Here is a 19,965-nt window from a genome sequence, read left to right as displayed (position 1 = left end):
CATGCCCACGCTCTGTTAACATGTGGGATGAGAGCCTAATGCACGGCCATGACTAACATTTGTAAACGATATTATTAAAGTGTGAAGTTAAAGCTCTTAAGGGAAGCTAAATCTCGTGCTCTAGGGCCAGAGAGAGCATGAGTTCACTACCAGTCTGAAATAATACCCACATTCTTCCCTGTGTCCCTGCCAGCAGTAATGCCCAGTCACACCGAGCTGTCCCACAGTGGCTGGCATTTGTTTGGCACCCAGTTTTTTTTTTACAGTGTGCATGCACATATAATACATTAGTGACATAAAGTAAAATAATACATGTCACTATTTGTAATAATTAGATATAAACAGCTTTAAAATAAATGTGCAGATGAGAGTTTCCTGTAGAAGACATGTTCACTTACTTTCACTTAGAAAATCAACTCATAATCAAATAGAGGAGCACAAACTTTACACCATTTATTCCTTTTAAAGCCAGAATGTAATAATAATAATAATAATACATTTTATTTATAACGCACTTTACATTTGAAAACAAATCTCAAAGTGCTACAGAAAAACAGTAATATAAAACATGAAATATAAAACAAATATAAACATAGCATTATGAGACATACATCATAAAATCAGCGTTAATTTAACAGTCATAACATCTGTTAAAAAGTTAAGTTTTTAGACCCTTTTTAAAACTCTCAATCGTCTGTGGTGCCCTCAGATGGTCAGGAAGGGCATTCCATAGACGAGGAGCAGCAGAACAGAAAGCCCGATCACCCATGGTACTTAGTTTAGTTCTGGGAATGTGGAGAAGATTTGATTTTGCAGAAAGGAGGGATGAAATTTTAGGGGTAAGAAGTTCTTTTATGTAGGGCGGTGCATTTCCATAGATGCACTGATATGTAAGGAGAGAAATTTTATATTCTATCCTTGCAGAGACAGGGAGCCAGTGGAGTGAAAGAAGGATAGGTGTAATGTGCTCGTGTTTCCGTACTCTCAGCAGGATCCGTGCAGCACTATTCTGGATATACTGCAATCTCTGGAGACTCTTGGTAGAAATCCCGATGAGAAGTGCATTGCAGTAATCCAGCCTGGAGGAAACAAATGCGTGAACCAGCTTTTCAGCATCTGAGACGGTGATGGTAGGACGAAGTTTGGCAATGTTTCTGAGATGATGAAAGGAGGTCTTGCATAGATGTTTAATATTGGCTTCAAAAGTGAGTTGAGGGTCGAATTTTATGCCAAGATTGATAACCGTTGAAGAGGGAGAAATAGTATGACCAGCCAGTGTAATACTGGTTATAGGGGATGACTGGGTCTGGAGTGAGGTGCCAACCAACATCACTTCAGTTTTTGCACTATTTAGCTGAAGAAAGTTGTGTTTCATCCACAAACTTATCTCCTCCAGGCAGGCAGAGAGTATTGAAAGAGATGCTGATGAAGATGATGATGAGGGAGCAGCAGAATGGAGGGAATTTGTGTCAATTTTCATGTAAAGTTGTATATCATCAGCGTAGCAGTGAAATGAAACTCCATAGCGTTTTATAATTTGGCCAAGGGGAAGCATGTATAGGGTGAAAAGGACGGGGCCCAGGACTGACCCCTGGGGGACTCCGCATGTCACAGCATATGACTGGGACCTTGCATTTCCAATAGAGATGTACTCTGTTCTGTCGGTAAGATAGGACTGAAACCAAGCCAGGGCAGCATCAGTGAGTCCAATGGTGTGGTATAACCGGCGTAAGAGCATACCATGGTCAATGGTGTCAAATGCTGCCGATAAATCCAGGAGGACAAGCAGAGAAGGTGAGCCAGCGTCAGCCATCATCAGAAGGTCATTGGTAACTTTAACCAAGGCCGTTTCTGTGCTATGAGCAGAGCGGAAACCAGACTGAAATTTTTCAAAAAGGTTGTTGTGTTTAAGGTGATCCTGGAGATAAGTGTCAACTACTTTTTCCAATACCTTAGAGAGAAAAGGAAGATTGGAGATAGGCCTATAATTTGCCAAAACTTCAGGATCAAGTGCTGTTTTTTTTAGAAGTGGTCTAATTATGGCAGTTTTTAATGAAGGTGGAACATAGCCAGCTTGGAGGGAGAAATTTACTACAGTTGTAATCAGAGGACTTATAGTAACGGTGTGCACTTTTACTAAAGCAGTAGGAAAGGGGTCCAGGGCATTTATGTAGAGTAAATGTGGACTCTTACCTGTGCAGGTTAGATAAAGATGTAATTAAACGGAGCGATATATAACCCTTATTTCCTCCACAATAATAACAGAACTGGCGCTTCTGTCATGCAGTACTTGTATTTTTGAACAGACGTTTTGGCGCAAAGCGGCGTTAACCAATAGAGATTCGCGGTTTAAGCCACGTGTCCTGTTCGCGCCAACGTTACTGCGCATGTGGAGTGAGTCAAATCATTGCGATTCGACTCATGTAAGCTTGTAATGAGCATTTCATTGTTAAACATTCCAGTTTCCTCATTTCCACCTTCTAGTCGTCGTCAGTAAGTGTACAGAATCTGCATGTACTGATGATCTGTATTCATGTATTTAGAAGAACAGGATCTTTGAGAAAGCTGTTTTCTGTCGGATGTTAGAGTCGATCATTTGACTCGGCTCACTGAGTCGGTTCTTTATATAAACTTTTGATCCGACTCGCGATAAAGTGAAATACGGAAACTTGCAGTAAAAAGCATTATTGTGTTAATAAACTGAATAATTAGGTTATTACAAGTTATATCATCTGTTTAGATGCAGTTTAGTAATCTGATCATGATGTTAGGATTTTCGGAACATAACATAAACTCAATATGGGAAGTTTTACCATGTTTCCTTGGTAGGGTCCCTCCCTGCTGTTGAGAGTGTTGTTGAGTGCTGTTGTTGAGAGTGCTGTTGAGAGTGTTGTTGAGAGTGCTGTTGAGTGTTGTTGAGAGTGTTGTTGAGAGTGCTGTTGAGAGTGATGTTGAGAGTGTTGTTGAGAGTGCTGTTGAGTGTTGAGAGTGCTGTTGAGAGTGTTGTTGAGAGTGATGTTGAGAGTGCTGTTGAGAGTGTTGTTGAGAGTGTTGTTGAGAGTGCTGTTGAGTGTGTTGTTGAGAGTGCTGTTGAGAGTGATGTTGAGAGTGTTGTTGAGAGTGTTGTTGAGAGTGCTGTTGAGTGTTGTTGAGAGTGCTGTTGAGAGTGTTGTTGAGAGTGATGTTGAGAGTGTTGTTGAGAGTGTTGTTGAGAGTGCTGTTGAGAGTGTTGTGAGTGTTGTTGAGAGTGCTGTTGAGAGTGCTGTTGAGAGTGTTGTTGAGAGTGCTGTTGAGAGTGCTGTAGTTTGATTGTATTTTGCTCTGCCCTGTAGCAGGACAGCTCGGACTGGTTGCTGGACAGCGCGGTGGGCCGCTGGCTGGGCGTGGACCGTTTGGCCGTCACTAACCTGACCCTGCTGAAGGTGCTGCTGTGGCTGGTTCTGCTGGGTCTCTTCTGTGAGCTGGACTTCGGGCTTCCCTTCTTCCTCATCTCTCTGTTCTACTGGCTGTACGAGGGTCTGCGCAGCCCCACGCTCAGGAGACCCGGAGAGATGAGCGCCTACTCCGTCTTCAACCCCGACTGCCAGCCCATCCTGGGGACGCTCACCGCCGAACAGCTGGAGGGCGAGATGGGCTACAGACTCCTAAACACCGGGGCACGGACGTAACGCACGAGACCCTGACGGAACCGCTGGAATTCGGAACATCCAGGTCCGAGTGCAACGGTCAGACTTCAGCTGGAGCCTCGGGGGCTGAACGAGGACGTCGGTACATTTATATAAATTACTGATGAAAAAAGAAGAATGTTTTTTATTTTATATATTTATCTACACATGAAACTATGAAATTCTTTCTTTGTATATCCCAGCTAGTTTGAAAGCTGGGGTCAGAGCGCAGGGTCAGTCATTGTATGGCACCGGAGCAGACGGGGTTAAGGGCCTTGCTCAAGGGCAATTTTCTGACTGATAGCCCAAAGCTCTACCCACTAGGCTACCACTGTCCAATAAGAACCTTTTTTTAAAACAAGAATTTATGGCGTGTCTGAGGGAATTTGTGCCTGTTCAGTCAAAAGAGCATGTGACGTCGGGCACTGATGCTGGATGAGAAGGTTTTTGATCACCATGACCCTGACCAGGCGGTAAAAACAATTTAAAACTGTAGTCGTGCCAAACAAGGGCCATAAAGTATGTAGATGTAGAAAGTGTGTAAGCATGCAAATTCTTTAGCATAATTACTAAAACACATGAGCTTAATTAGGAAGGACGTCCACATACTTTTGGACAGGATTTTGTAAATGGCAAGTTTATGTTTTTTACAGGTTCTAAATTCCTATTTCACGTTCAGTTTGAACAGTTTGTAGGATAAACCAGAACATCATCATCATCAGTACCCAGCCTTACTAATGCTCTGTTGTACTACAGAATGAGCACAAATTCCCACAGACACACTTTAAAGCCTTGTGAGAAGCTTCTCAGAGGAGCGGCTGCTGTTCTAGCTGAGAGATCACACAGAGGATCAGTCTGGTTTTTTTTTTAAATGGGACGTCCGACAAGCTAATGGTCGGGCGTCCGAATACTTTTGACCATACCAGCTGAATACAGATCAGCTACTTACAGTTCAGAAAGTCATTTAAGTGAATTTAATAAAGTAAAAGTCGTGGGTCTCAGACTATAAATTGATAATAATATAATTAATCTTGTTTATAAATGCAGAAAAACTGCAGTTGTGGTGACAGAACTTGTACCAAAGATCAAACACAGTTTAGTGAAGATAAACTCATATTTTTTTTATTTTTAATGCTGAACAAGAACCTGAACCTTTTAATAACAATTAAAATATTTTTCCATGAACTGAATTGAATAAAGAACAAAGAAACGGAACGCGTGTGTGGGTCAGTGTGTGTGTGTGTTGGTGCGATTATTTGATATCACACAGCAGGGCGACACCGCGCAGGATCCAGTGGTCGGGGGGCTGCACCGTACGCAGCACGATTCCGGTGATGTAGGTGAGGTCGGTGCGCCGGGGTTTCTTGTAGACGGGGCAGACGTACAGTCTGGGGTCTTTCGGGGCGGTGGAGTTGATGGCGAATATGTGCACCACGGGGAGAGGGGTGAACAGCACTTTGGGCGTGGCCTCGACGAGACAGCAGTTCTTGCGGTCCCAGCCGGCTCCGTCCAGATAGAGGCCGTACACGTACACGCCCTCCTACACCACAAACATAAATACATGAATAAATATAAGCATGGACAGTGTTGAAATTAGGAGCAGGCTGTGCTGTGGACTCACGTTCAGCCCTGCGTGACCCTGTGGAATAAAGAATTTACCACCTAAATCAGAATCTGCTTTATATAAAGTATGTTTACACACACGAGGAATTCGTTTCCAGCTGTTGTTATCTCTCTACAATATACAGACAAGATTATACAGGTAATGTACTAGACAGAATTTTGTATATATACAGAAAATAGAGAAATAGCACAGATAAATAGTAAATAATTAAAATGAAAATACAGCAATGTACAGTATGTACATCATTTGGTGTTGAGTGTTCTGCCCTCTGTGTGGCGCTCTTACTGTGGGTGCGGTGGTGATCTCCTCCTTGGTTTGCTTTAACACCTCGTTGTGTAGAGTGACGGTGTCCAGCGCCCAGCCTCGGTGTGCCCTCGTCACCTCCTGCATCATCGCTGTGAGGAAACCTGCAGCGGTCACACACAATAATAAATACTAACCATGGTACGGACGGTTTATTTACATGCAGTTGTTTAGAATACGGACTTTTGTGTAAAACAGGAATGCTCGTCATTTGGACACGTGATAAGATAAAAACTTACAGCCAAATAATAAAGCGGCTTCATTACATTTTATTCCTGAATTACTCTAAAAGATGCACTAAATCTTATTAAAGAGCTACGATGTGATTCCAGGATTAGGAAATGTACGACTGCTACCTATAATGCAAACCCGCTCTCACCTTTCTGTGTTTTTCCCACAATGCCATGGTTCTAATTGGGTTTTGTGAAACAATGCTTCACTTTTCACTGTCCTACTGGTGGTGCTTTGAAAAGGTAAGTGACAAATCAGATTAAAGTTTGAGTGTAGCGGTAAAAACCGAGCGTCAAAGAATAAATGTAGTAAATGTTACTTGAGGTAGCACCGAGGCAAGGTAAACGGCACGGCCTCACAAGGAACAGTGGCACAGCCGGCACTAATAAGTGTTTAATCCAGCCTTACTCATGCAGTACTGGTTTGACGTGAGCTGGTGTCTCATACTGGCTGGCTTTTCATTCATTCTAATTCCTAATACAATCTAAAAAAACTCCAAATTTAGTGATTAAATGTGCATCTTCTACATTTTTAATAAACAGAACAAAGTGATTACAGTCTGGTTACCCTGGGGATTGAAGAATCCGGTCATCCAGAATGTTTTGGGCCTCCCATCGAACAGCCAGCTATGGAACTGAGCGTTTCTCTCCAGGAGCTCGGTGAACCAGAACCCCAGGGTGGACGACTCCCAGGAGAGCTTCTTCCACAGGTTTGGGACTCGAGCGTCGAACATGTTGTCCAGCGCGTCCCTGAGGCTCTGCAAGCCAATACAAACGCTCGTTACTGGCCAGGCAGCCTCAGAATGACCGAGCTACAGTGGTGGTGAAAATGTGCAACAGTGGGTAAGACCCAGTCATCAGTTCCTACCTCACTCATGATGATGGTGCCCTCAATGGCCAACTTGAGATCGATCAAGCTAGTCCGGACCACGCTGATGACCCTCTGCATGCGGTCGATCTCCTGCCTCAGGAAGATGTTCATGGAGGTCAGGGCTCCCATTTTCACCAGCCTGGCTTTCACCTGGTCAGTGATGTTACACAGATTATTAATCGGGGACATTTAAGCGTGGCTGTAATTTAATAAGCACCACTTATAAATTCATTTCTTTATAAAGTAAACGGCACTGTTAAACACTCTTATACCTCATGAGGTACGTAGTTGGGAGGGAGTTTATCCAGCATGTCCTGGGCGAGGCGGTAGACGATCGACTCTCGCGTCTCTCCTGAACCTCCGGCGCTCTCTTTAGGCTGGATGTTTGTGATGGTGTCCAGGACTTCGGCTGAGGTGTTACCCTGATACCTGTCAGAAGTTCATTTCTAGCATTTAACAAAGACAATTATCCTCACAACTTACCAGTAACTAGTAAACAGAGGATTGCTGGTTTGGGCTCCTAAACGAGGCCCTTAGACCTTAATGGCTTGAACTGTGTTCGGTCACAGTTGTAAGCGTAGACGTACACCGATCAGCCATAACATTAAAACCACCTCCTTGTTTCTACCCTCACTGTCCATGTTATCAGCTCCACTTACCATATAGAAGCACTTTGTAGTTCTACAATTACTGACTGTAGTCCTTTTATGCTGTTCTTCAATGGTCAGGACCCCCACAGGACCACCACAGAGCAGCTATTATTTAGGTGGTGGATGATTCTCAGCACTGCAGTGACACTGACATGGTGGTGGTGTGTTAGTGTGTGTTGTGCTGGTATGAGTGGATCAGACACAGCAGCGCTGCTGGAGTTTTTAAACACCGTGTCCACTCACTGTCCACTCTATCAGACACTCCTACCTAGTCGGTCCACCTTGTAGATGTAAAGTCAGAGACGATCGCTCATCTATTGCTGCTGTTTGAGTCGCTCATCTTCTAGACCTTCATCAGCGGTCACAGGACGCCGCCCACGGGGCGCTCTTGGCTGAATATTTTTGGTTGGTGGACTATTCTTAGTCCAGCAGTGACAGTGAGGTGTTTAAAAACTCCAGCAGCGCTGCTGTGTCTGATCCACTCATACCAGCACAACAAACACAGTCCTGAGAATGATCCACCACCTAAATAATACCTGCGCTGTGGTGGTCATGTGGGGGTCCTGACCATTGAAGAACAGGGTGAAAGGGGTTAACAAAGCATGCAGAGAAACAGATGGACTACTATATGGTAAGTGGAGCTGATAACATGGACAGTGAGTGTAGAAACAAGGAGGTGGTTTTAATGTTATGCCTGATCGGTGTAAATGTGAGAGTAAAACCCACGTCGTTATTTTATTATTAAGACATTTAACTTCATTGTGAGGTTATTAAGTTTAGTAGGGTTATGCTGGAACAAAAAAGGGCCTTCCCTAAACTGTTGCTGCAAAGATGAAGCACATAATTCCTTAAAGTTTTCTTGGGGTTTCTGGGTGGAGAGTGAGGTGTTGTGTTCAGGTGAGAGTGTGAGTGTGTGTGAGCAGCTCTGATGGACTCTTACGTGATATCAGCGTTGGGATGCAGACCGAACACTTGAGGGGTGTCGACGTAGGGCAGAGTGTGAATATACTCCAGGTATTCCTCCACCGTCTTACACACGGGAACATTGTAGTCGGTGTAGAAGCAGAACGAGGGCTCGAACAGCCGGTCGCCGAACCACACCTGGTAATCAGAGCGGCGGTTACGATTAAAAACGTCTCTCGTACATCATACGCTAACGTTATTATATTTATTATTAGGTTGGGGGGGTCGTGTGTTACTCGTGCAAAACAGTTCAGAAGTCGTTTGTCGTAGTCGTCCGTCACTCTGCCTCCGTACTGCACCTCTCCCAGCATGTAGCGCACGGTGTCCCACGACACGCCCTGCAGATAAACAAGCCAAACTGGTCAGCACGAGCAAAGGACACACACTGAACCTAGTGACCCGCCCTGCTCCCCACTGTAAACCTGATCAGCTCCCTCAGTACAGAGCATTCTAATCAGACATGGAGCTCATAATCAGATTATTTAGACGCTCTACGCCTGAATTTACAAATAAACGTCACTCCTGCACCTTTATACAAATTAAACATCAATGTGAATTTATTTACATGTCAAAGGAACTCCGTTAGTTGCTCTGGATTGATTCATCCGCCACGTTTGTAGTTTTTTGTGAGCAAAGTTGTGCCGCACTGAATGCTGGGATTGCCTTCAGCGCTAAGGAGACGCTCAGTCAGATCATCACTCAGAATTAAGGCGCCTCAGTAGGAGCATTTTAAGGGAGCTAAGAATTTAGACACGCCCTCTTCTCGGGAGTGTAGAATGATGGGAAACGCGTCTATGTACAGAGAGAGCTCGGTTTCACACAGACCCAAAGACTTTTTATCAAAGTAAGACATTATTCCGAACCTTTTTGGGACTGCACTCATCCAAATGGTTCTGGATGAACTGCACACTGGAGCTGAAGTCTGCCGAGTTGAACTCGTACGGAATATTCCAGCCCAGGGGTCCGAACTTGCGACGTTCCTGCGTAAAAAAAAGGTGAAGACTGTGTAATTCTGGGAAACCACGTATCCTGTAAGCGCCAGGTCGTTCCTACCTGCACCACCGTGTGCAAGAACGCGACGCTGTACAGCAGCGGCTTCCACATGGGCAGGTTGCTGACGTCCAGCTGAGTCTGAGAGATCCCGACGAACGTTCGCTTCAGTCCGGCTTTCACTCCCTGAGGAGGATCGTTGGAGAACTTGATGGAGGACTAAAACGACAAGAAGATTCTTTGATGATGATGATCGGAGACCTCGACCCCCTGGTTTCCCCCAAGTTTCCCCCCTGTTGATGATGTTACATTACCTGCAGCAGCGTGATGGAGAAGCGGTCGTGTGGCTCCGTGGTGATCCACACCCTGAAGCTCTCATGAACGTTCTCCACTGTGCTCACGGTGTCCAGCAGCTCGTCCATGAACTCCAGACCCAGGTGGCAGTTCTGCAGCAGGACCCAGCCTCCCTGTGGACCACAGACGGTCAGACACACAATTACTGGTGATGAGCTTTAAACTGAATGTATGACAAGAAGGTTTGTAAGGTCTTCTAAATAAGACTTGATGTTTGCTCCATACAGAAATGCTTTAGTCATGGCTATGCCAGGTCAGGGTCACGGCAGGTCCGGTTTCACAGACCGCATACTGGGTGCAAGGACTTCCTTCTATCCCTCCTCCCTCAGACACAGCCAATCATGTATGTGCAGACACCCTGTCAGCCTATAGCATCACTGAGACTGGAACCCCAGTACCCTATACCAGTTCTCAGACTTATCTTTAGTGTGATTAAATCTTATTTACACAGGATTTAATTTCTGAATATAATAAACGTCTCTGTAGGTAGTGTTGGTACCTGTGCGATGGACATCTGCACCAGCCTCCTCGCATGCACTTCCTGTCCCTGTCCCATAGATATAGCTCTGCATTCTAAACAAGCAACCCAACATACAGTAAAAAACAGTCCTCCACTTTTTGCTCCACTGTAATTAGTTACGGCTTTATTACCGAGTCTGAGTTTCTTGGAGAGAGCTTCTATCTGGTTGGTTGGATCCGAGCCCATGGAGAGGAAGCAGATCAGAGGGGTACGAGGGTCGCTCTCCCCCCACGTTGCCTCCAGATTGAGAATAACAGACTGGGCGAACCTCGCGCCCAATGCGTGCCCTACGTAGCTCCTGGCCTGAGACAGCGTGCGATCTGGACTCCAGGATCTGTCACATGACATTTGTTTAAATTCACTTCATTCACAATGGTGGTGCTTTAAAAGTCCTGGTCTGCTGATACTGTAATGATCCACACATGGTTAATCACAAGCGGTGATTAATTTTCATCCTCTTTTTAACTGAGAAAGCAATTTAATGAATGGTTCTGTTAATAAACACTGAAACTATCACAAAAGTAGATTTAGGGCACCCGGGTGGCACAGCGATATATTCCGCTAGCACACCAGTGCTGGGACTCTAGCGGGCACAAATGTGAGACAAAATTGGCAATCGAAGTCTGTTGTGTGGGAAAAGACGGGACTAAAAAGTAGGCGAGGTCTTCGATGCTGTGTAAGGACCCTGATAAGTAGCCCGAGGCGCGTGATATCCGGCCTCATGTGCCAATCCACTGAGGCGTGGGCAAATAAGAAGGGGTTAAGGGACTGTGCACGCGTCAGAGGGGGCATGGGACAGGCGAATATACCCTCCTCGGACGCAGTCGGGATCCCCAGCGGTGGAAGACTAATTTGCTATGCTAAATCGGGAGAAAAATGGGAGAAAATAAAAAAAGTAGATTTAGATTTAAGATCTACAGCATCTTTAAGGTCACCCCATCTGAAGTCATAAAAATAAATACATTATTAATATCAGGAGTAAGGAGAGCTGAACTTTTCTCTGGTTTGGAGTAATGGCATTAACCATCATGAGCAAATCAGAGCTCATGTATCTGAATGAGCCCATTTACTTAAAACACAGAATCAGACCTGATCCAGACCCAGACCCATCTTCCAAGTAAAATGAGGTGCATTCTGCTAAATTTTACAATGATTGCACGGCTGATGATGCTTTTTGATGATGTCTTGAGTTGATGTAACTCTTGATGTAAAACTTTTGGCATCAAATTAATTTGCAGCAGCCAGAGGGAGAAGAATCGTACCCTTAGACGACTGATATTGTACCTGATAAGCAGTAATTTGTGGAAGATCTCCAGTGAATCATTATAACCATCGGGAATCACTGCGTCCTCTGGTGCGTCCATATCGAACCACGCCTTCCAGCCCTTTTCATTCCGGGACACCTTTGTGTATGAACAGGAACGTGTGCATAAACATCAATATAATAATACTATTTATTAACTGTATGCCAATAAAACTCAACACAAATGTGTAATCATCATTATTCATAGGCTACAGTGTGTCAGAGTAAAAAGCAAGCTTTGGGTATCAACTGGAAGGCTGTGAGTTTAAATCCCTTTAGTAGGGCCCTTAAATCTCTTGGTACAATGACTGACCCTGAGCTCTGACCACAGCTTTCAAACAAGTGTTCATATTTGTTTAAATCATTTTTCTATCTGCACATTTTTTGGTGAATTTGCCATTAGAAGTTATTATATTATAAAGCACATTTTACAGGATGTTACTGACCTGGCTCATGATGTTGGTGAACTGGGGCAGTTTGCTCAGCTCAACCAGGTTCAGCCATGTCATGTCCAGAATCCAGCGGAAGGGTTTACGAGGACAAGCTTTGAGATCCAGGGCGGCACCACCTTTAAACAGAGAGAGTGAAACAAAATTCAGATAAACAATCACTGTGAAATGTTCTCAGTTCTGCTCTGATAAACTGAACCTGGCTCCAAACATCAGAGGGATCCACAACCATTAATCCTTATATTTCACTGTAAGCTGTCGTGTCAAAGTGGGGACATGAAGAAATACTACTTTTTCAGTGTTGTAGGGAGTTTTAATGAACGTTTTAAATTATATCTCCCGAACTCGTTATTAAATCAATGTGCAGGATATTTTGCTTAATTAAAAATGCATTTTAAGGCCGCTCAGGTGGCGCAGCGGTAAAAACACGCGCTAGGACACCAGAGCTGGGATCTCACATACATCGTATCGAGTCTCGGCTCTGCCTGCCGGCTGGGCTGAGCAGCCACATGGACAACGATTGGCCTGTTGTTCATATAGGGGTGGGATATTAACCCGGATAGGGACTCTCTCATAACTGATGCAACTACGACCTCTGCTGACTGATTGATGGCACCTGCACAGAGACTGGGAGAGAGTGCGCTGATCAGGGTGTGTCTCTCCGTACACAGTGCTGATCCGCACTGCACTCGTCAAAGTGTAGGTGATGAGATGCATACGGCTGCTGCCCACGTGTCGGAGGGGGCGTGGGTTGGCTTCGTTCTCGCACTTAAAGTTGGGAGAAAAAGGGAGACAATGCATATACAGTATATATATTATATATATATATATATAAATATAAATAAATAAATATATAAATGCATTTTAAAGATTCCTGGGGACAGAAATGGCACCGATTCGGCGGAATGGTCCTACAATACCGTCACAGTATCGTCAGGTTTAAACATTACAGCAATGAAAACATGTTACTTCCAAAAGAGTTCAGCTCTAGGTCTACTACTGCATACAATCTTCTATAAGAACTCATCAATGCTCCTTTTATATCCTGTCAGGACAGCATCGCCTGCTTTGTGTTGTTTTTACCGTGTTTACAGTGTTAATTTGCCCTGTGCGAGTTAAAAATGAGTTTAGGGCATTAAATTAGAAAGTTAAAGAGACAGAGGGATAAATATTCCCTCGTGTGCTGTAGCTTTCTGTCTCAGGTGGCACCTTTAATAAGAATCTGGAACTCGCTGTGCTTGATGTTGCCCTTCTGCAGATCGATCTTGAGAGCCAGCAGCAGAGTGAAGATGAACTTGTGATTCTCGTACAGGCCTCGGACCGTGTATCTGAACACCTCGTACGTCAGACAGTCGATGATGTTAGCGATGCGCTTCTGGGTCAGGGGGGTTTTTTCTGACCTGGAAAAGATTCACTCATAATTAAAATACGCACTCATAATAAAGTGGTTACAGATGGAGGTGCGGGGTTAACGGCACCTCGACATGGAGAGGTCGAAGATCCTGAGGAACTGGGCGAGCGAGGTCTGGTACATGACGTTGACCATGCTCATCTCTGTGATGAGGAAGTAGAGGATGCTGCCGCGGGACGCCGCGGGACGGTACTCCTCCTGAGCGGCGAGGATCTTCGTCTCCGTCTCGGTGGCCACGTTGAGCTTCTCGCTCACCTCCGCTGCTGTTTCCTTAGTGACTCTCAAGATCCCGATCATGGACTCGTCGTCGACCAGAGAGCCTGAACAGACAGAGACGGGGGTGGACTAAACAACAAGTCTATTTTCATTTACAAGACCTCTAAAAGTTTCTTTATTACTTACTCAAATAACTTACGGTGACCTTGTGCTACATGGACCAGTAAGTTTACTCAAGTTCAACCGGTAATTGTGATATTTGTAAGAATCACAGTTGTGTCCAGTCAGCACATTATTAACCCTTTAATGGTCTGCTCAACCATTTGTCTGAGTTTACTTTGAGTCTAAATACTTGGGTAAAAATAAGCTGTATTTCTTGTTTGGGCCAGATCTACTCCTTGGTTGACGTGTTAGTTTACTCCCAAAAAACTAAGAAAAGAAAGTAAATTAAATAAATAACTTTTTAACTTTTCATTGCTGAGACCATGCTGGTTTCCCATGCCAGCAGAGAGCTGGACACATCAATCATCTGCGCCTCCGTGCCCCCTCTGTCAGCCAGCATAGCAACACAGAAGGACATGACTCTTTATTTATTTATGAGGATTTTAACATCATGTTTGACGCACTTCATTCATCAGTTCACAGGTTTAATATCAAACACAGTCATGAACAATTTTGTATCTCCAGTTCACCTCACTTGCACGTCTTTGTACTGTGGGAGGAAACCGGAGCTCCCGGTGGAAACCTACGCAGGCATGGGGAGAACATGCAAACTCCACACAGAAAGGACCCAGACCGCTCTACCTGGGGATCAAACCCAGGACCTTCTTGCTGTGAGGCGACAGTGCTACCCACTAAGCCCGACATGGTAAATTCATTCCGCCACGTTACAGTAGCGGTTGTTAGACCTGATCTGTTACAGATGAATACATGAATATACTCATGACTTCATGACTAAATACTAAATTATTATTTTGGTATGGTCTTATATACGCACCTTTTGTGGTGCTGAGCTTGTAAAGCAAATTATCCTCCAGCTCTTTCATCTTCCTCTTGTTGGCCGTGACGTCCTGCATCAGATTCAGCCTCTCAGCCTCCAGTTCCTGTGTAACATCAGTCAGTGATGGACCGGCTCATTATTTATCACTGAAAGGAATGTAAGGGATGACGTGAAACGTGTGCAGACGTACGTATTTCTCGGTCAGGATGACTCTGCCCAGCAGCTGGTTCTCCAGGCCCTTCATGGTCACGGTGAAGTCGATGATGGAGGTTTTGGCACAGACCTCGGGCGTGTAGGACGGGTTGGGCAGCTTGGTGGCGATGTAGAGTTGGAAGCCGTCCATCACGTCGATCTCTTTGTCTCCGACTTTAACCTGTCGTACGCAGTGTTTCGGTTAACACTGAACAGGATATGCAGGCACGTCCTGATGTAAAAGCTCTGGTACCCACCTACATCTGCCCTGTGATTAATCCATTCATTGTTTATTTATTTACATGCATGGGCAGTGGTAGTTCAGTGATTAAGGTACTGGACTAGTAATCATACGGTTGTCTGTTTAAGCCCCATCATCACCAGGCTGCCACTGTTGGGCCCCTAAGCAAGGCCCTTAATCCTTAAATGCTCAAACTGTATTCAGTCATAATTGTAAGGGCCTTTGGATGAAATGTGATAGAAATGATTGACATGTAGGGCGGTTGTAGCCAAGTGGTTAAGGTACTGGACTAGTAAGCAGAAGGTCGCTGGTTCAAACCCTACCACTGCCACTGTTTGGCCCTTAAGCAAGGCCCTAAACCCTCAATTGCTCAGACTGTAAGTCGCTTTTGCTAAATTCCGGAAATGTAAATGTAACGCTCACCTTGTAGGAGGATCCAGACTTGATGAAGTTCTTCTCCAGCACGTTATCCAGCGCTGGGTCCAGCTCCTCGGGTACATCCTCGATGAGCAGAGGGCGACCCAGGGACAGGCTGTCCTCCAGATGGGTGCGGAAGTACTTGTGATTCAGAGACGTGACCTTGGAACGATACGGAGCGTTCGTTAGCATCATGTCGTGTACCTAGTGCTGACGTTAGCTAGCCTGAGCCACGGATCTGACCTGGAGCTCGTTGGCTTTCTCCTTCTTCTTGATCCAAGCCTTGCCCTGAGTCTGGGGGTCGATGAGGAGGGGGAAGCGGGTAGCTTTGGTGACAATGATGCCGTTCTGCACCGACAGGTCATCACCCGGAAGGCCCTGCAGATTCCACTCGCTGATCTGAACGAGGGGGGAGAAGATACCACCTGTGAGGGTCTTCCATCAACATTCCATCAACAGCCTTCACTGATCCCACTCTCATCAGGCATCAGTACTGACTACTGATTAATCAGGGCTTCTCTTTACACTCAGAACATTTACTGTTTTGTTTTGGATTCATCCAATCATAAGCTTGCTGGTTCAAGCCCCACCTTTGCCAGATTGCTGCTGTTGGGCCCTTTAGCAAGGCCCTTAACCCTTAATTGCTGAGACTGTACTGTCACTCTACTCTAAGTCGCTTTAGATAAAGCACCAGTACCAGCACTGTAACCAGAACTGAGTATCTAGGACTAAATCCCACATCATGTAGGTGGTATTAAGACCAGGATGTTAAATAAAATCCTACTGTGGGCTGGTCCACCAGCATGGAGATCAGGTTCAGGTTTTCAGTGAAGGGAATGTTCTTCTTCGTGAGCTCGTCCTCCCAGATCTCCTTCAGCAGCATGTTACGGAACTGTTGGTTGAACGGACCACAGTAGGACAGGAAGCCGGTCAGCTGCAGGACGTCTCCAACCAGCCTGAGAGCAGAGCAGAGACAGACACGTGAACCTCGGTTCGACCCCAGGAGCCGTGGAGAGACTGAGAGAAACCTGCCTGCTGATCTGTGAGGTGAACTCTCTGCTCTGCTCGGTCCAGCGCACTTTCTCCCCGCTCAGCCCGTCGATCAGAGCGGAGGCCGTCTGCATTTTATTTCTGCACGATTCGGCGTCGTTCAGCAGATCCTGAAAACAGTTAACGTTATTCCAGTGTCTCGTAAGCATTAGATGCACGTTTACACACACAGTGATTTGTGAAATAAAAAGGCCACGAAATGCTCTGATTGGGCCCCGGGTATTAGGGAATGTGGACTTGGATCAACAGCTAATGTTAGTACTGTGGTACCTTGTAACTGTACGTCCCCTAAACTCAAAATCTGAAACTCGACGGCCTTCTTTGAGAAATTTGTACCCTTAAACTCAACGTTTCCCTCAAACTCAACGTGTGCTTTGATCAGCGCTTGGCTTGAGCGGTGTGGTAAGATGTCATGTGAACATGAGCTGAATCTGCATTAGTGTGGAATAAGCGTCAGATCCAGGGTTACAGCTCCACATGATTCTCCTTCCTGTTTCACTTTGTGTTACAGCTCCAGCTTCTGAGAAATGGTGAGAATCAGAATCAGCTTCTCCCAGAGTCTAAAACTCTTAACTTAATGTATTAAAAGAACAACATAAAAACACTAAACCTCTCTTCATTATTACTGCTCATAAGTTCTCTCCACTCATTAAAAAGCATAACAAAACAATAAAGTAAAGCTAAAGTGCAGCTTTTATTGCATTTTTAACAGTTAGTAATTGTATTTCAGTGTGTTTATATTATATTTGTGTTATTTTCAGTGTTTAAGAGTCAAAAACAACCTCATTATTTTACATGAGACTAAAATATCTGCAGCTCACCGGGACCATGGACGCATTAACAGGTTCCCCAAACATCCTTATGGGGGAAAATACCTCGAAACTCAACGTCTTTAAAACTCAACGCCACGCCCAGAACCGACTGACGTTGAGTGTCTGAAGTGGAGTCTGACTGGTGACTGGAAATTTAAGGTGGTAACTGCAGTCTGATTGGCTACAGTGAATTTTAGTGCAGGTAGATGGACTGATTAGGTAGGAAGCGCTCACACACACACACACACACACACACACACACACACACACACACACACACACACACACACACACACATACACACACTGAGTGCTTGATCTGTTGAGATGAAAATCCCAGTATCTACAGTTAAAACTGATGTATGATGCACCAGTCACCAGTAGAAGAGGACGTACCTGCTTCTCCTTCATGGCTGCTTCGAATTTGGCCAGCACCATGTCCAGCTCTGCCTGCTTTTCATCCAGCTGGGCCTGAGCGTTAGCCAGTTCCTTATTAGCTGCCGTTAGCCTGTTCTCCTGAACGCTGAGATTAGCCTGGGTAGGAAGAAGGCAGGATATGCCAGTGTTACTAATAAAGTTAGAGAAGAGTCTTGTGTGTGTGTGTGTGTGTTGGGATGCTGGTAACGAATGTGCTTTTGCCGCTGATGAACCAGAAGTGAACATCACACGTTACATTTAGGTGCAGGGGTATCGTATATTATGCTCGCCCATCACAGCTGAGATCTGGGACTGGCACCCTGCTCTGCAATGGACTGGCACCGAGTTCAGGGTATTCCTGTCTCGAGGTTAATGAAAATTAAATTTGCGATCGTAGCCCAAAATCAAACCCCCTGCACCACTCCAGCTCACAATTTAGGAGTCTAATGACTGGCAGTGATTTTAGTCTTGCTGCCTCAGCATGTCCATATTTATAATCACACAACACACAAAAGTGAGACCTGTAAGAAAAGCCTTTAATCTTTGAGTTTTTAATCGTATAGATTGTATATATCCATGATTAATAAACCACCGTATGTATTTTGAAGTGATTTCTGTGGGTCCGGCTCTCGTGTTTTACCTTCAGTGGCAGCACCTCCTTGTTGATGCTGAAGAAGGTGGCCATAGCCTGTGTCCAGGACAGCAGACCCGCCACGTTTCCGCACACTTTACTGGCGTTCTCCAGCGTGTAATCCTCCATCTGGAAGTACGGCTCCAGCAGCTCCATCGTCTCTTCGGTTATCGTGTCCTTAGGAAACTGCTGCAGTGACGTCAGGAAGCCGCCGCCGCTCATCAGCTTAGGGGTGAAGAGAGGAGACTCGTATCATTAGTCTCATTAGAACCATCAGATCTCGTGAGGTCCTGCACGGTGTTTCAGGGATTTTACCTTCATGGCTTCGCTCCAGGAGGGCTTAAGGCAGTGCCTCTCTGGATCCATGACGACGGGGTCCAGCTTCTTGCGGAAGAGAAGCAGACAGCAGTCCATAATTCTCATGATTAAATGTGGTGGCTTGGACAGTTTCCTCACTGTTGCGATATCGGCCGGTTTGATGGTCTGTTAAAGACACGAGGTCAAAAACGATTTACAAATCTAGGATATAGTGGTTTCAGATCCTACAGTCGTTCCAGTGAACAGGACAGGACAAGGGTAGAAAGGACAGGCCACACAAACAGAACCACACACACTCGGCAGGGAACCGAACAAGTCAACTCATAAAACAGAATCAAAGACCCAGAACGACTCTACCCTGTATCAACTGAGTTAATGACAAAAGTTAGAGAGCGCTAGCAGGAGATCTAGCAAATAATTCAGAGGGCAAAGCCAGTCAGTCAGAGGTACGCTGTTAGACGGTGCTTCTCAGGTAGTGAGGAACCTTTAATGAGGCGCAGAAAATGCTTTGAAGTTTAGTTCAGAGAGAACTACGCTTTCTGTCGGCCTGTGTGGGCGTGGCAGGTTGGGTCTCACTTAGCATTGTGCTTCAGAAATCGTTTTATAAGCACCTATAAGCGTTTCCTGCTTATTTCTATTTTAGGTTTCTTCTGTCATTAAAATTTAAAGAGAGGTAACTCTTGGATCTCACTTCTTCAGGTTTGTATATATAGTACAAAAGTATTTGGACACTTCTTTTAATTATCGAATTCATGTGCCGAGCCATACAAACGCTGTAATCTTTCGACTGAACGGGCACAAATTCCCACAGGCATTCTGTATTTCAAAGTCATTTAAAGAGGCTTTATTAGAAAAGCCGCTGTCGTTCTAGCTGAATAGATCAGACGCCACTGTGTGTTTTTAAAATGGGAGGTCTGACAAGCCCATGGTCAGGTGTCCAAATACTTTTGAGCTGCTACATCAGTTTTTGGAACTCACGTTTAAAGCCGCCTCAGCTTTCATGAGTGCAGGTTCAGCCGCCTGCAGCTTCAGCTCTGCCACACCTTTTTCCTTCTCGATTTCCTCCACGATCTTCAGCGCTTTATCCTTCACCACCTGCACCTCGTTTTTGACCACAGAGGCGGCCTCGGCGCTCACAGTCACCTCCTTGAGGACCTGCACGACCAAGTCCATGAGCTCACGATCGATCTAGCAAAGTGAAAACGCTCTGCTCAGTTCTGATCGAATGATGTACCTTGTCGGCTCGGGCTGAGGCCAACGCCAGCTCCTGCTCCTTCACCACCAGGTCTCTGGACAGCTGCGCGACGGATTCGCTGGCTTCCATTAGCTTGGCTAGACC

General features: G+C 45.3%; 2 protein-coding genes across 2 annotated transcripts in view; one reads left to right on the top strand and one right to left on the bottom strand.

Moving 5' to 3' along the window:
• Nucleotides 1–1,646: 1,646 nt before the first annotated feature.
• LOC134320405 (SAYSvFN domain-containing protein 1-like) lies at nucleotides 1,647–5,332 on the top strand. Its single transcript, XM_063001775.1, has 2 exons — nucleotides 1,647–1,664; nucleotides 3,333–5,332. The coding sequence occupies exons 1-2, from the start codon at nucleotides 1,647–1,649 to the stop codon at nucleotides 3,666–3,668; spliced, it is 354 nt and encodes a 117-aa protein (XP_062857845.1). The 3' UTR covers nucleotides 3,669–5,332.
• Nucleotides 4,761–19,965, bottom strand: part of LOC134320315 (dynein axonemal heavy chain 8-like) — a 24,647-nt gene continuing 9,442 nt past the window's right edge. Inside the window, exons 18-44 of the mRNA XM_063001673.1 lie at nucleotides 19,861–19,964; nucleotides 19,605–19,781; nucleotides 18,624–18,791; nucleotides 18,318–18,533; nucleotides 17,657–17,794; nucleotides 16,432–16,559; nucleotides 16,184–16,355; nucleotides 15,643–15,798; nucleotides 15,406–15,561; nucleotides 14,740–14,922; nucleotides 14,547–14,652; nucleotides 13,401–13,653; nucleotides 13,132–13,322; nucleotides 11,920–12,041; nucleotides 11,455–11,573; nucleotides 10,302–10,504; nucleotides 10,150–10,223; nucleotides 9,611–9,763; nucleotides 9,360–9,515; nucleotides 9,170–9,286; nucleotides 8,543–8,644; nucleotides 8,284–8,444; nucleotides 6,966–7,122; nucleotides 6,691–6,843; nucleotides 6,391–6,580; nucleotides 5,575–5,696; nucleotides 4,761–5,205 (exon numbers count right to left, since the gene is read on the bottom strand). Coding sequence (XP_062857743.1) covers nucleotides 4,918–5,205; nucleotides 5,575–5,696; nucleotides 6,391–6,580; nucleotides 6,691–6,843; nucleotides 6,966–7,122; nucleotides 8,284–8,444; nucleotides 8,543–8,644; nucleotides 9,170–9,286; nucleotides 9,360–9,515; nucleotides 9,611–9,763; nucleotides 10,150–10,223; nucleotides 10,302–10,504; nucleotides 11,455–11,573; nucleotides 11,920–12,041; nucleotides 13,132–13,322; nucleotides 13,401–13,653; nucleotides 14,547–14,652; nucleotides 14,740–14,922; nucleotides 15,406–15,561; nucleotides 15,643–15,798; nucleotides 16,184–16,355; nucleotides 16,432–16,559; nucleotides 17,657–17,794; nucleotides 18,318–18,533; nucleotides 18,624–18,791; nucleotides 19,605–19,781; nucleotides 19,861–19,964 — 4,265 coding nt within the window. The 3' untranslated portion in view covers nucleotides 4,761–4,917. The remainder of the gene's footprint in view (nucleotides 5,206–5,574; nucleotides 5,697–6,390; nucleotides 6,581–6,690; nucleotides 6,844–6,965; nucleotides 7,123–8,283; nucleotides 8,445–8,542; nucleotides 8,645–9,169; nucleotides 9,287–9,359; nucleotides 9,516–9,610; nucleotides 9,764–10,149; nucleotides 10,224–10,301; nucleotides 10,505–11,454; nucleotides 11,574–11,919; nucleotides 12,042–13,131; nucleotides 13,323–13,400; nucleotides 13,654–14,546; nucleotides 14,653–14,739; nucleotides 14,923–15,405; nucleotides 15,562–15,642; nucleotides 15,799–16,183; nucleotides 16,356–16,431; nucleotides 16,560–17,656; nucleotides 17,795–18,317; nucleotides 18,534–18,623; nucleotides 18,792–19,604; nucleotides 19,782–19,860; nucleotide 19,965) is intronic.

The sequence above is a fragment of the Trichomycterus rosablanca genome, chromosome 9 (genome assembly GCF_030014385.1).
Source record: "Trichomycterus rosablanca isolate fTriRos1 chromosome 9, fTriRos1.hap1, whole genome shotgun sequence".
NCBI classification, from domain to species: Eukaryota; Metazoa; Chordata; class Actinopteri; order Siluriformes; family Trichomycteridae; genus Trichomycterus; species Trichomycterus rosablanca.
This window is presented reverse-complemented; position numbering and strand designations above follow the sequence as displayed.